Below are 15,538 nucleotides of genomic sequence, written 5' to 3' on the forward strand. Positions count from 1 at the left end.
GTACTTTCAGTTTCGAGGACTGATGTCATGCCTTTGTTAAACTACTTTAGTACAATATATTTTTGCTACATTTTTGGTTTCAAACATTAAAAGAACAAACAATTTGTTCTTTTTCTCTCTTTAGGATGGGTTCGATGAGGTAATATAGATGTGAAACTGATCTTCACTTACGTATTCAAACTTCAAAAGTATGCGAGATGAAAATTATTCTAACTTTTATGAGATCATAAACATCAACTTGATGGTCTTTCTACAAAGGATTAGCTGGATCTGAAATTTGGATGATTATAATTCTTAAACGTGATACATGTGATTTTGAATTATGTTTTTTTCTAACAAATAAAGAAATTATTTAAAAGAGAAAATATCTAGTAGTGTTGATGACTTGAAGCTGAAAATGAAATTTAATCCTCTATTTTTTATAAGCATATAGCATAATATATGAAAAATTCTTTTTTGAGTAGAAAAAAGTCTTTATTAATATAACATTTTGCTTAATCGATAAAACATTTTAAATTTTGATAAACAATACATTTTAAATTTATAAAAACACATTTTGTTTTGATTTCTTAAAATAAATTATGGTAAGAAGTTTCACATATCGAGTCACAAATGTCTAGAGGTATCATAAAAAAACAAAAGTATATAAAACGAAGTATGTTTTAAATATGTTGAATTGGATTCATGTCTAATAGTTTGGAATAAGTTTATCACTGTAACTGAATTTCCATTTCAAAATATATCCCAAGAAAAAAAGGTTATATTCACAATGGAGTATTTCTATTTTCTTAACATGGGCACGGCCGCACGGCCCACATGGAACCAAACTGTTTTACTTGGAAGAGAACAAAGTAAATGCGGGTTTTGGATCCCGGTTCTAAGGACGGACAAGTGTCGAAGCACGTTCTTGTAGATGTCTCAAGCTCTTTTCCATGCTAACTTGCACCATTTCAGCTAGCATCTTCTTCGCCTTACCGGACTGATCGTCCCCGTCTATGTGAGAGATTAAGCTCGAGACTATGTTTTCTATTGTATCGGGTTGAACCTCTGATCTCGGGCTTTCTGAGTCCCTAAGTAAACAGAGAAGCCTTTGAGCTTTAGTCCGAGATTTCGATGTCCCTTGAACCGTAAGCTCAAGCAGTCCTGGTATTACTCCTTCTCTAAGAATTGGCTCTCTGTATTTACTCCTATCGCTTTGGCACAATGTTAAGAGCACACCAACGGCGTGTTCCCGAGCTTGTAGTGATCCGTTTTCAAGAACTTCCACCACCGCGAAAACTCCTCCTTCATCAGATATTAACCCCGTTCTCGCCTCCTCACCAGAAACCATCAAGGATTCTATCAGGGAACAGCATTTCTCAGATGTCTTGGATGACTTTTTACTTGTTTTGAGAAGATTTAGTATAGGCGAGAGTGGTTTGGTCGCTAGGATCATGCTTAGGTTATTGGAGAGTGTAGAGAGGTTGGAAAGTGCCATTACGGCATCAGCTTTAGCTTGTGGGCTTCCGTGTCTAACGACTTTGACTAGTAGAGGAATCACTCCATTAGCTCCAATGATGGGTTTGTTGTTAGCGGACGCGGAGAGAGTGAGCAAAGATGCAGAAGCATACTCTTGAAGTGTTGGGCTAGTTGATTGTAAGAAGTTGATGATTGGCTCCAAAGCACCAGCTTCAATTATGCTCACCTTATTCCTGAAAAATCGAAAAATCAACAGCAAAAACTCAGAATAGTCTCAGAAGAGAATATTCTTGAAGACAATGACACACATGTATGTTTCTTAGCAATTAGGCAAAAATCAATCTTTCTTTCTCCAGGACTTTAGTGCAGTCAATTTCTCAGTCATATGAATAATGTAATCAAGGGAAAATAGAGTTGTAGCCATCTACCTAACCTCTTAGGGACACCAAGCCGGCCTAAAGGGAGGATTCAATTAATTAATGTTTATGGACGACACAAAAATTAAAGCAGGGAAGATATTTAGTGAAATGAATGTAGGAGAGGAAAAGTGAAGATAAAGAAAGGCTTAGGTTTAGTTTCTCTACTTTGCTTGCTCCTTCTATTTCCTCCACTAGATGGATCCCATTAATAAAAAAAAAAATGTGATGATATCAGAGTTTCGACCAAAGAAGATATTGACTGCAAAGTCGTTTGCGTACAAATAAAGGAAAATTCAAAAAATACTTAGTCTGGTAAAGCAGGGCCCTACAGATGTACAAAGCGCAAATAAATAAAGTTAGGCAAACTTATTCGTACCTGCCCCAAAGAAAAGAGTTAGTTAGCCTCAGGTGATTTCCATCTAAACTAATACTTGACTTAGATCATCCTCTGTTTTTTTTTTCGTTTGACACAAAACCTAAAGGCTGGCAAAAGTCAAAGCTTTCTTGGATTAAGATCCTTGAGATGCATCATCACTTCGATGCATCGAGATTGGCTTATTATTTTCCTCTCTTTCTGATGTAACTAAAGGAGAGGGAATTTGCGGCGATGTAACCCGCCTTAATTCTCTCTGTGTCTAGTAATATAAAGATTCTTGTTTTGGTCTTATCTTGCAACTTGATACTTTGCTTGCTTATGGAATTTCAAGACTAGGGAAAAGTAAAGGAAAAGCTAAGCTAATATGACTCTACCTCCTTTTGTGTAGATCAATCAAAATTTCATCTGCAACTAGAAACCAATCAAACCTCACAAAAAAATAACGAGAAAAGAAAAAGAATAGTCAGAATTATCCAGAAACCGCATAAACCAAAGAATAATTTTTAAAAGTGAGAAGGAATAAAGAATAGTATCCATGTAGTACTGACTGTGATGAAATATCCTGTCCCCAAAAAATTGATGAACACTAGGAGAACTTTGAATTCCCAGTAACAAAAATCCTTCAAAAGGAAGCAAAAAGGAAGTAAAGGAGGAACACATGAAAAGAAAAAAAAAAACTTAAGGAAACATAGAGTACACTCCAAGCAAACAAAAAGCATTTGTAAACAAAGACAGGAAGCATAAAAGCACCCAATCTGATGAAAGAAAAGTGGTTAAAGCAGAAACGGGTTCACTACGATTGAGATTATCCATCGGATGCAATTATCCAATCATGAACTTTCATAAGACCGACCAAAAAGGCAAGAAATGACACCTATTGATTTACTGATGACTCGATTTTCTCACCGGAAAAGAATAAAGTCGGAGGAACAAGTTGAAGTAATGGAATAATCATGTGTTTCCGTCTTTCTAGATTTCACAAGGAGAAGACATGAACGACGAAATTGTGATTAACTTCTTCAAAATCCAAATCTATTTTCTACGAAATTTGATAGCTTATAATCAAGTAAATTAGTAATCGATTTCGACTAATTCCAAGCGGAGTAATGAGTAATCCGATTCAAATCAACGTATATGGAAACAGAACAATTCGAATTGGGGGAAAAAGGAAGAAGAACGTACTTCTCGTCTTTGACGGCGAGGTTAAGGAGAGCAAGTAGAGCTGCCTCGTGGTGCGATTCAGGCGAGTCGAATCGGAGCATCGAAACGAGCGGTTCAACGGCCTGGGAAAAGTGTCGGCGGCACCTATGTGACGTCTTGGTGAGCCGACGGATCTCTCTAGCAGCAAACAGCCTTGAATCAGGATCCTCGGATCGGATTAAACTGAGAACTCTCCGGATTGAAGCAGAAGAAGACGAAGAAACCGAAACCGATACCGACGCCGAAACCGCCGTATGTAGCAATTCGTGGTCTACATCTCCGCCACGTGGCGAGTCGCAATCGTGGCTCGTGTCGATTGATGATACGGAGGAGGAGGAAGAGGAAGCAACGGTGGAGGCGAGGCTTTTGGTTTCGCCGGCGAGTTCCATTTTCAGAGACAAGGACCAAAGATTTGTTTGGGAGTGTGAGAGAGAGAGATAAAAGACGTAGGAGTAAGGCGTTGGCCAACGGTTACATAGTACGTGGTATATATATAGTATATACAACAAGAGCAATACAACCAAATATTTTATTTTGGTAGTTTCATTTCCTTTTTATTTATTTATTATAGTTGAGTATTAAAAACATTAAAATCCAAATTATAGAAGAAAAAAAGGTTTGGTTGACACTTTTTCAAAGGATGGCTTCAATTTCCCTAGTTTTTATTTGTAAAAAGATATTTTTTTGAACAATGATGTAGATGGGCCAAAGCTAATTGTGAGATTTTATTCTATCATTTTTATTTATTAAAGTGTATATGTTTGGTCCTCAATATAAAGACCAATTACCAACCATTCTTTGTTACAGGGTCTTTATCTTATGTATAGCTAGAACTAGAAACAAGAAATGGGAGATGTTTTGCTAACTATACAACAACAAATGGAGAGCCAATAATTAAAAAACTTATAATAATATTTAACACATTTTTTAAAATAAAATGTAGAATTGTTCCTACACGATTCTAGATTCTGCATTTCTGCTAAAAGAAACTATCTAAGGAAGCACATTTCAGATTGTATTTTTATTTTTAAAAATACCATTGAATTCTAAATAATTCACTAAATTTGAGTTATTCATATTCAATCATGCTCAATAGTCCCAAATAGCCTAGAACCAAAGCCTTTCAACATGTAAATGACGCAATGTTACAAATGAGATCAACGAAAACAGTGAAAACAAAAGCTAAAGAATGGAAAAATCATTGATATATCAGTACAATCTGTTTTCAAGAATATTCCAAGACCTCCCATTACATGAAATTAAAACAATGAAAAAAACAAAACATACTTCATCAGATGATTGTCAGTACAGAACAAATTTAACATGATTAAAGCTCAAAACCTTTTCATATGAATATAGATCAGAAAATGTTGCTTAGAAAATCTTGGCGACATCTTTCATAAGACCGCGATTGGCACAAGCGAAATCAGAAAATTCTTGGTACGATATGTATCCATCACCGTCGGTATCAATCTCGGCCATCATACGCTTAATGTCGTCGTGCGTGACCGAGCCAAGGTTCTTGAGAGCATCTCCTAGCTCGGCGGCTGAGATTTTCCCATCTCCATTAGCATCAAATTTCTTGAAAATACGGTCGTGCTCAGCTTTTTCGGTTGCGTCAGCCATTTTTTTTAATCGTTTTTGTTCTATTGCTCGGAGGAATTAGATGATCGTACGAGTTATATAAAGCGATTTGATTGTGATGAAATTTGAGGCTATGCTTTAACTTAGGCGATATAAGGAGAAAACTGAATTTCCGAAATTAGAATGTGACTCGGTCTTTCATTACCCGTCGATACAAAGTTGTTTTCTTTTGTTAAAAACAATAAAAGTTTATATGACAAAACTATTACTTGTCAACATGTAAGTTAAATAAAAATAACCATTAAATTCGTTTGATTAATTAATACTTGAAAAAGAGGGAGAACTTGTATTCATAACAAATATAATGCATACGATGATTCGTTTACCTTGGTATAGTTTTCTTACAAACTACTAGTGTGATGCAGAGCTAACTATTCCTCCATAGTGTGATGTAAAATACAAATCCATAAATCAAAATTATAGTTTCAAGCAAAATCCACTTGAAATCAAGATTTTGTATTAGACCTTATCATTTATTTCCAACAACAACGTAAAGAATCTAAACAAATACAAAATGAGGAAAAAATCAACGGCTGAATCCAAAGGTTTTTCCGGCTTTATATCGATCTTCAAAGATGAAGTTGAACTCATAACTTTTGAAGCAAAAGTAAGTCTCTCGCGATTGTAAAAAAAGATCTATTACCTTCAAGGAGCTCTGTCAAAAGGCTTAGTGTCATTGTAACAAGTATCCCACACTGCTTCCATGGCGTCTTTGGCTGCTACTTCCGAGCAATACGGGTTGCCACGGAGCGATTTCAAGACTCTTCTTTTTATACATTCCTTTTGAAAAACGGAGAATCGAGTTTAATATTGACAAGGATCATCCATGGTTCCACAAGCGTTTATATGAACTAAAACAAATGCAATTCTTCTCTTATTGTGTGACTTACTTGTTCATGCCCTCTTAATTTGATGAAACCCCTCAAAAGTTCTCTCTTGAAATGGCAATCGCCACTTAGATGACCTGCGCGTATCTGTTCAAAGAGAATACACACACGATAAAACAATCAAGAACTTCGACAGGAAGTATATCAATTGGCGCGACGGATTTGAAAGCAATAATTAACATGGTAATCACCTCGCTGCAAGCATGATGAGCACAATTAGTCCAATCCAAATTCTTGGCTCGGCACTCGTCATAAGCATGGATTAGCTCATGTATAACTACTTGGTTCACTTCATCTTGAATGGTCAGATAGTTACTGCAGACAGTGATCTTGAAACATAGAAAAACAAAAGGATTTGAGCATCAGCATTACAAAAACCAAGAGCTCGAGAGCATTAGTAATCGAAAAAAAGAAACATGAAGGAAACGGTTTTACCCCTCTTCCTCTAGTGAAGCCTCCAGCTACAGGTCCAGTGCAAACAACTGCCTTTACGAAATTATCACCAACTCTGCACCCAGATTTCTCCATTTGCTCCATCAGAAACTTCACAATTGGGTCTAATCAAACGAACATACAAAACTAGTTTCAAGCACAGATATTAGACCAATCAAAGCTAGTGGCTTTAAGAACCCTAAACTCATTCAACCCATGATTCAGGTATGAGATGGACAAACAAAACCACCCGTCAAGTTTCTTCTTACTCTGGCATGATTCCAAAACCCCAAACCGGAGAATTTCTCAAGATACAGAGGCGTTAATCGAAAAACAATGGATTTAAGATTCAGAAACTGAAACAAATAATTGGAAGATTGAAACAAGATGCTTATTCTGTATTTACTTCGGAAACTTCTCTGAATCATGTCCTGGCATTCTTCGATAGATCTACCGCGTTTTCCTCCAAGGTTTAAATCAGAACCAGAATTAGGAGCGGCTGCATCTTCCATTCGATCTCTGGTTTGCTCTTAGTCGGCGGTAGAGAAGCCGGAGATTTCTCGGGAGTGGCGGCCTAAGATCGATGGTCGGACACAGAGCAAATGTGACTAAGGGTAAATATGTAAATTACATTAACATCCCTCTCTGGGAAATTTACTACAGTGTTAAGTAGAGGGATGGCTCATTACTAAACAACACGAAAAATACTTTTTATTTATCTGGTATAAGAAACGAAAAATACTTGGAAAAAATTGCAACCTGAAAATTACAACTTTCGTTTTGTTTTTTTAGTCGTCATCTTGGTTTTTAGTCGTCATCTTTGGTTTTTAGTTATCTCGACAACAAATGTTATTCGATCCGGTTTTTAGGTGACTTGCAAAACCACCAGACCGTGAATCCTTGTTATTAAAAAATTACTGTTAAAGTTTTTCCAAATTTTACTAATAATGGGCTATACATATTTTATTACGGGTCGGCCTGAGCCCAACCCAACATATTGAATCACTGGCAGAATGTTTTCAAACTCCTCAATATTTGATCAAATCTTTCTCCATGTAATTCTCGTTCATGGAAGAGATAAATTGATATTCAATATTTTTGGATAATGGATTGCTAAAAAAAATACAGTCAATATACATACCGAAGTTATAGAATAAGTATGACACGTATACATTTCTTATTTGTTTAGGAAATTTTGAAAGAATTTTTTTTTTCAGATTTTTTTCCTTTTCTATTATTAAAATTATACTTGACTATTTTACTTTTTTTGAGGTTTAGTATATGATAAGGTAAATTACAATCTTAACACGTGTTAAATTTGGATAATAATTCTGCAAAATAACAACTTTTTCTTTTTCTTGTCATGAAATATATTTTAATATTTCTATCTTAGAGGGTAACATTGTACCAAGTGGGCAAATCAGCCAAGTTATACATTTGAACACAATATCCTATTTTTTGGAATCTTCATATTTCCTCCCTTTTTCGTTTTTAATCTAGATATTCCTCTTTTTTAATATCACTTATTTTATAGAAAACTTTTACTTTTAATCAATCATATCTATTGGACTATACAGTTATATCAGTTTGTTAGTATTTTTTTGGTTTAGGATTTTCAAACCTATAAATATAAGAACATTGTGCGTCGGGTTTTCACAAAAATTCTCGTAAACAAAAGAAGAACATACAAACAATAAAAAGCAAACAATTTAAGACAATGTCTGCAAGACAAATCTTCGAAAAGTTCGACAAGAACAAAGACGGCAAACTTTCATTGGACGAGTTTCATGAAGCAGCTCTTGCTTTTTTTAACAACTTTTCTCAGGAAGATATCAGTAGTATGTTCAAAGAGATGGATGTGGACGGTGACGGCGAGCTAGACGCTGATGAGTTTACTTCGTGCATTGAGAAGATGTTGAAGGATGTGTTTGATTTTTGTGATGTCGACGGTGACGGGAAGATACCGGCCGATGAGTTGTATGTGAGCATGACTAAGCTCGGGAAAGAGTGCACCGAGGAAAGCTGTGCCGAGAAGGTTCGACTCGCTGATGCAGATAGTGATGGTTATTTGAGCTTTGAGGAGTTTACGGCTATGGTGTTAAGTGACTTCTAAGAAATAATACATTGCTTTTAGTAAGTGTATTTACTAATATAATATAACTAATAAGACTTATTGATGTTTATTGTCATTGGTTTAGAGGTTTCTCGACCTTTTTCTATTTCTTTATAAATAAATTAACGAGCATGTTGTTAAATTTAAGTGCATGTTTGTTAAATGTCATTACTCAATAGCAAAGCCGGTCTAAAGGTCACTGAAATCCAAAATAAATGTGTGTTTTGGAACTGAATCTGCTTTCAATAACTTGTGTTGCTTTACAAGTCTTTTCCTGACAAAAATAAACTGAACGCGGGTGAATTATGTGAGAATGTGATACATGGAACTCTATCAGTTGATAAGATGAAACAAATCCATTTTTAGAACAATATATTTCCACACATCCCTTCTTGAAATGTTATAAATTTTATTTTTCTTTCATGAGAAATGATTATTTATATTCTGTAAAATAAAAGAGATACAGCTTCTAATCGGCGATATTAGATCCGACCAGTTTCGAAGCGAAATTGAAAAAAAAAAAAGAAAAGAAAAAAAAGGTAAAACGGCAAGGGATAACAAGCAAAACGCATGTAATGTGATATAATTGATGTTAATTTGACGGACAGTGTCATATAGGAACATGTCTCCTAATTGCTAAAAATTGATCAAAATCGAGCCCAAAACGACAGCATGATAACACGCAAAACGCAGTACACTCGCTCATTTTTTACTCAATATCGCGTGTAGGCCCAAAATGAAGAAAATCGATAGCTTATATATTACCTTTCGATTTTGGTGACACGCGCGCAACGCGCACCTGCTGCGACTGGGATATTTCTTGCGCGTGCTCTAACTTTTTCTTATTTAGCCTACAGATTCTTTCACTAAAAGTCCATGGGCTAGTGCGCCCATTTAAAATTATACTACTAAAGGCCCACTTTGTAAAGACTTTTCTTGTTTTTGTCGAATAAGTATCGTCGCCGGTTAAGAGAGGATAATGAAACATAGGGTGACGAATTAAACCGGTTCAAGGCTAAACCAGAAGAGGAATTGAATGTAAACATCTCGGTTCAGTTTGTTACGCTATAAATAGATTCTATTTAACACTCAGAGAAATCACTGTCTCTATCTTCTGGTTCGATTTGGATGAAACTCTCCTCTTAAAAGTAACAGATATGAACACAGAACCTGTTTGCATTCACTAGCTGATTGTAGCTTCACCATTAATGACTAAACTGCTTCTCTCTTCTTCATTGCTACTGCTTGCTATTGCTTTTCATTGGCTTGTCACCACTGGCTGCTCTCCTGGCATCTTTCTTCTTCAGGACAAGTTCATCCACAGATGCAACTTTTGATGCTCCTGCAGCTGCACGGTCCTTGGACGAAGTATCCATGTTTCTGTGTTCAACAACTAAGCCGAAGCTGACCTTTTTCATTCACCTGCATTATCCATGTTTCTGTGTTCAACAACTCATCTAATTATCATTAATTTTCAATTAGTTATAGGGACGCAAGAACTCGCTGACCTCTATTAGTTTGACGTCAATGCGGTCTCCTACTTTGAATGCCTGAAATGCCTGCATCATGCAACCAGCAGATAATTGGAACCCCAAAGGTGCTTTAGTACAGATTTGTATTGACATACCAGGTAGTAGCTCAGCTGCACGAATGACTGAAGCACCGGCAGGACTCATTGCTGACGGATTATAGGCAATCAGAGCATAGTTGTGAACAGGATAAAGAAACACCACCTGCATTTCAGTTAAGAAAGATCAATACTAAAGTTTCCTTCCATGAACTATAAGATTCTCAGGGAAATCTAACCTCTCCAGGAATCTCGACTGGAAAAGCAGCAAAGGACAACATAACATCAGATGCAGAAATAGCTACAGTGTTTTTGTACACCACAGCAAGCCCCATGCTTGAAGAATGATAAATAATGACGCCAGTCCCAAAGAAATGTTGTGAATGTACACCATCAAGACTGCACGATGGTGGCACATGAACCTGTATAAGAGAACTAGCTTCAGCATAGGCAAATTGCCTTTAATCACAATAAGGACATTTAATCACAATCACATATACCAGAAACATATAGCCAAGACCGTAATTCCGTACACCAGGTAATACTTCTATGGTTTTCTTATAAGCACCCATAGATATATATCAATGTTAGATTATCAATGTTCTGACCTTTAAAAATAGATACCAAATCTAACATGTTAATAGTTCCATCTAAAGAACCATCTTCCACTCTTTGTTTCTTTGCTTCTGAGCCAAAATCATTCTGAGAACCATCCCCACTCGAGGCTTCCATAATAGACGCAGTATCATTAACTCCACGAAGATTCACTTCATGCAAGGGTTCTGTATCGTGATGGCAGAGAGGAATATGTTGGCTTATAGGCAAACCACTATTACCAATCGATTCGATTGCAGGTTTCACATCCCATAAACCAGAACTGTCATTACGGGTATACAACTGTGGAGGAGCGTACCATTCATGGCGATCAATTGTGACTAACACAGACTGCAGGAAATGGAACCCAAAAATCACATAGGCCATCATAGTAATAGAATAATGAACAGATGACATACCTCCAATTTCGCTGCATTTGTTTATAAATGTATGAGTGTGGTCTTTGACAAGAAGGTTTTTGTCAGCTCCGACATACATTACAAAAGAACTTGGTATATATAAGTGTTTAGACATGCCTAACAACCTAGTACAAAAAACCAATGTCTCAGACAAAAGACGGAAACAATCTTATTATGATCGAAGGAATCAAAGTTTCAGTCTTTTCTTACTTTGAAGTCTCCATCAAGTTCATAGAGCGTACTTCCATTGATCGATATCAATGGTCTCCATGGAAGTTTCAGGTAAGTCCTGAAACATCATAGTTCAATAGATAAACATTAAAGATGACACATAATAAGTGAAGAAAAAGTTCCATCCGAATACCTTAGCTTCCATGTCGCCCGTATATAGTTTCTTTGGGACGACCCACTCTGTAATGTTGGTAATGTGTTAAACCGATTTGAAGAACATTGAGAGCAATTTTCAATATGAGACTAGGATCTAACAGAGGCTTACTTTCTCCCTATTTTGCAGTTCAATGGATGCATCTTCGAGGAACGGAACCAGTAATCTCAAGTTTCGTTCAGACAATTCCGTACCTGCAAAAGCCAAAAGAGACTACTAGTTCATTCTCACATCAACACTTAGGATCTGATAGATAAGAACAAGCTAATCTGATCCCACCAATCTACATTTGTTCAAGCAGATACACTTATCACTGAAGCACCAAACTGAAATTGCAGAGGAAGCACACGAAACTCATACGAAGGATTATGTAATTCCTCACCCTGGAAGCTGATTGTCGGGTCCTCGAAGATGCAATCATCCGAGTGAACTGCAGAAATGAAGATTCCTGGTACCATTTAAAAAAAAATGAGTTTTACCAGTTTGTGTCTGAGCTTAGTTTGTGAAAGGGAAATCTTAATAATGAGCTTAGTTTCTCACTCTCCACCTTTACTAAAGCCGTTCCCAGTTCCGCTTCTGACCTTGTCAATACTCTTGAGTAGAACCGAGACTGTCTCTCCGAGTATAATCCGAGAACTCATGATCAACAGTTTTCAAAGCTAACTCCTTTTCTCTCAGTGTCTCTCTTTCTTTTTCTTCCATAACACATCACCGAGGAAGGGCACAGCTAAAGCTGGAGCTTGAAACGTTTGAATTGGTGAAAACCCAATTGCAATACAAAACAATGCGTAGCTTCGATACAAACTCTATCAAACTCTCTCTCTCTCGTCTTCGCGCTATACCCAGACAACAATGGCACAAGCTCATTTCCCTCTCTGCGTAACCTCAGAAACTATTTTACACCCTTCTTTAGGCTGGTTCGAGCTAACGAAACTTCCATGTACGCCGGAGAAACCAATACAGCCTCTAATCGGCGAAATGAAAGCCGACCAGTTTCGAAGCGAAAAAAAAAGGAGAAAAGAAAAAAAAAAAGCAAAACGGCAAGGGATAACAAGCAAAACGCATATACTGTGATATAATTGATGTTAATTTGACGGACAGTGTCATATAGGAACATGTCTCCTAATTGCTAAAAATTGATCAAAATCGAGCCCAAAACGACAGCATGATAACACGCAAAACGCAGTACACTCGCTCATTTTTGACTCAATATCGCGTGTATGCCCAAAATGAACAAAATCAATACCTTTCGATTTTAGCGACACGCGCGCAACGCGCACCTGCTGCGAATGGTATTATTTCTTGCTCGTGACTTTTTCCTTTATTTACATTCGCACGAGAACATCACGTGATCTCTCTCTTTATCAATATAAATAAAAAAATTCAATCCATCCTTTGTCAAGGCTTCTTTTTCTACGGCCTTTTTTTGTTAAGGGCCTTAAAGGGGCCTTTCATAAAATAAATTTCAGCCGAATTAAAACAGAGAAGTAAATAAAATTACCAGTTGGATAAACTTATTTAGTTCAGTTTTAAATTTATTTTTGGACTAGATATGAGAGATATCATTAGGTGATTACTATCATTATTTTGGATTGAACTCCGGTTATCATAGTTAAACGTTTATATTTAATACTATCATTGCCTAACTATAAGCATCAGTGCATCACCATCCTTCTACAGCTCTGCTTATATATCTTAATTTCCAGATTTGATTCGAGGGATCAAAACTGAAAACAAAAGAGACTTTGGAGACAATCAGAGTGTACTAAGAACTGAAATACTTTAGTAATATGATTTTAGAAATTTTTTTTTTCTTTTCTTTGGCAAGAGGAATTTTGTTTAGAAATAAAGCTATATCTGAAAAAGTTGAAGTTGTCCAAGAATGATCTAAAAGATGAGGGGTGTGTCGTAATTGTAAAGAGTGTGGAAGGTCCGTTTGGAATTGGAAAATTAACAGCATTGTCCTCCATGTAAGTACCTTGACAGTGAATATATGACTGAACGTCAAAAACATCATTTTTGATATTCGTGTGCTTTGAACAGCTGGCTGGAAAACAATTCCTCTCTCGGGAAGTATACTTGACTTCAGATCACTCAAATTGCTGGAATCAGTGTAAGCAGATAATTCTTTTATATATTTCACTGCTTGTGGTGCACATTTGTTCTTGTAAATGATTATAAAAAAGACTCATAAGCTAATCTCATCCCTTCTCCCTATAGGCACTTGGAAGATAATCGTTTCAGTGGAACTATTCCTCCATTTTTTTGGTGGAGTCCCACACTTGCGAGAGCTGTATAGTTTCCATTCTCATATACGCTCCTTTGATTATTGGTTTGAATGCTTTTCTAGAATAAGTTGCATAATGCATGTCTGCTTCTTCTGCTCAATCATTCTTGCCTTGTGGATGGAAAATGCATAATACCTTGTATTCATTCAGCAATACAACAGTTAGGCCTTTCTTTTTGCATCCCCACTTGTGTCTTTTTAACTTTACTTTTAAAGACTCGAACGCCATATTAAACAGTACACTATACCACCATATCTATGATCATGTTTCCTCTACATACATACTCAGTTTCATGATTCTGATATTTCCTCTAAATGTCTCCATTTTGTTGCCATGGGTATGAATTTTTGACTTAGTTATGCAACTTATTCTAGAAAGATTCTCAGCGAACATCTCAGTCTGATGAAATATGCATGTGGATAAAACCAGGAGACAGCAAGTGAATATTAAAACTCTGTTAAAATTTACGTTTATCTTTCATATCTGTATAGTGTCAAAAAAAAAATATTGGAGAAAAAGGGACAAAAGAATCTGAATTTCACCCTTTATCAGATTTACAATGATGAGAAAAAGAACAAAAGATATCTCCAGCTTCACATTTGCTTCATGGGAAGACCTTAGAGAAGGATGAAGCATATAGGTCATCCAATTCTTTTTATTACTTATTTTGTCCGATTTTTTTTTAAAATTCGCGATTTTAAAATTTTTTTGCTGCCACCTGAGTTTGAACTTTTAACATAGGAAAGAGATAGGGGACTTCTACCACTGAACCAAAAACACTTTTGGACAAAAAGACAATCCATTTGCTTTTATTACTCATTTTCATTTGTTTTTTTTTTAAATTACGATATTATTTTTTCTGTTTTTTTTAAATTGCAATCTATTTGCTTTTATTACTCATATTCTCCTAAACCAAACACATTTTTCTGTTTTTTTTTTTAAATTGCAATTCATTTGCTTTTATCACTCACTTTCTCCTAAACCAAACACATTAAAATCGCAATTTTTTATAAAAAGAAAAAACAGACGAAAATGAGTAATAAAAGCAAATAGATTACCTTTTTGTTCAAAAGTGTCTTTGGTTCAGTGGTAGAAGCCTCCGTGGAAGCAAAAAAATTTAAAATTGCGAATTTAAAAAAAAAATCGGGCAAAATAAGTAATAAAAATAATTGTATGACCTATATGTTCGAAAGTGTCATTGGAACTGTGGCATACGTATCCTTAATGTGTTCGAACTCAGGTGGAAGCAAAACTTTTTAAAATCGCAGAATTTTAAAACGACGTCGTTTCGAGTTAACCCAACAGTAACAGCAGAGTTAACGGTGTTTAAATTTTCTGTTAACTTTATAAACGGTGTGCTGATTTGGCAAGTCAACAAAAAATTTGTTATTATTTATGGAAATCAACAAAAATTGAGTATTTATTTGGCTAAGCTGATAATTCATGTTTTTTTGGCAAAAAACGAAAAGTTTGGGATTTTTTTGGCCGAATTCTCGATAAAAATTTACCTTTTGCTTTGGATTATGTATGGTGTACGTACTGCATGCATTCCACGATTATCAACGACATAATATCCCGTTTAATTTTGTAATCAACAACATGAATTATAAAATTTTTGATGGTAACAGAATAACAACATTGGTCAAAAGGTACAAATCACTCTAATACAAGTCGTCATTGGTTTAAATCAATACGTTCCCAAATATATTTTTATGTGTAAAACTTATATATATCTATATATATATATTTTTTTTAA

At 35.7% G+C, this 15,538-nt stretch overlaps 4 protein-coding genes and 1 long non-coding RNA gene across 5 annotated transcripts; 1 reads left to right on the forward strand and 4 right to left on the reverse strand.

The window, feature by feature from the left end:
* Positions 1–706: 706 nt before the first annotated feature.
* LOC18024959 (U-box domain-containing protein 7) lies at positions 707–3,899 on the reverse strand. Its single transcript, XM_006408239.2, has 2 exons — positions 3,436–3,899; positions 707–1,691 (listed from the first exon to the last, which is right to left on the reverse strand). Exons 1-2 carry the CDS (start codon positions 3,840–3,842, stop codon positions 878–880), a joined length of 1,221 nt encoding a protein of 406 aa, XP_006408302.1. The 5' UTR covers positions 3,843–3,899; the 3' UTR covers positions 707–877.
* Positions 3,900–4,702: 803 nt separating this feature from the next.
* LOC112089018 (polcalcin Bra n 2) lies at positions 4,703–5,095 on the reverse strand. The gene has a single exon (XM_024159870.1). It carries the CDS (start codon positions 5,077–5,079, stop codon positions 4,828–4,830), a length of 252 nt encoding a protein of 83 aa, XP_024015638.1. The 5' UTR covers positions 5,080–5,095; the 3' UTR covers positions 4,703–4,827.
* A 294-nt stretch (positions 5,096–5,389) lies between these two features.
* LOC18024961 (mitochondrial inner membrane protease ATP23) lies at positions 5,390–7,103 on the reverse strand. Its single transcript, XM_006408241.2, has 5 exons — positions 6,823–7,103; positions 6,420–6,541; positions 6,176–6,313; positions 5,988–6,071; positions 5,390–5,877 (listed from the first exon to the last, which is right to left on the reverse strand). Exons 1-5 carry the CDS (start codon positions 6,926–6,928, stop codon positions 5,743–5,745), a joined length of 585 nt encoding a protein of 194 aa, XP_006408304.1. The 5' UTR covers positions 6,929–7,103; the 3' UTR covers positions 5,390–5,742.
* A 1,030-nt stretch (positions 7,104–8,133) lies between these two features.
* LOC18024962 (probable calcium-binding protein CML34) lies at positions 8,134–8,529 on the forward strand. The gene has a single exon (XM_006408242.1). It carries the CDS (start codon positions 8,134–8,136, stop codon positions 8,527–8,529), a length of 396 nt encoding a protein of 131 aa, XP_006408305.1.
* Positions 8,530–9,538: 1,009 nt separating this feature from the next.
* On the reverse strand, positions 9,539–12,478 carry LOC18024964. The gene is made up of 10 exons (XR_002900806.1): positions 12,042–12,478; positions 11,877–11,942; positions 11,606–11,688; positions 11,474–11,520; positions 11,320–11,398; positions 10,705–11,234; positions 10,336–10,518; positions 10,157–10,262; positions 10,038–10,088; positions 9,539–9,951 (listed from the first exon to the last, which is right to left on the reverse strand). It is a non-coding gene; the product is annotated as an uncharacterized LOC18024964 (long non-coding RNA).
* Between the last annotated feature and the right edge of the window lie 3,060 nt (positions 12,479–15,538).

The sequence above is a fragment of the Eutrema salsugineum genome, unplaced genomic scaffold, assembly GCF_000478725.1.
Source record: "Eutrema salsugineum unplaced genomic scaffold, Eutsalg1_0 scaffold_13, whole genome shotgun sequence".
In the NCBI taxonomy this organism is placed as follows: Eukaryota; Viridiplantae; Streptophyta; class Magnoliopsida; order Brassicales; family Brassicaceae; genus Eutrema; species Eutrema salsugineum.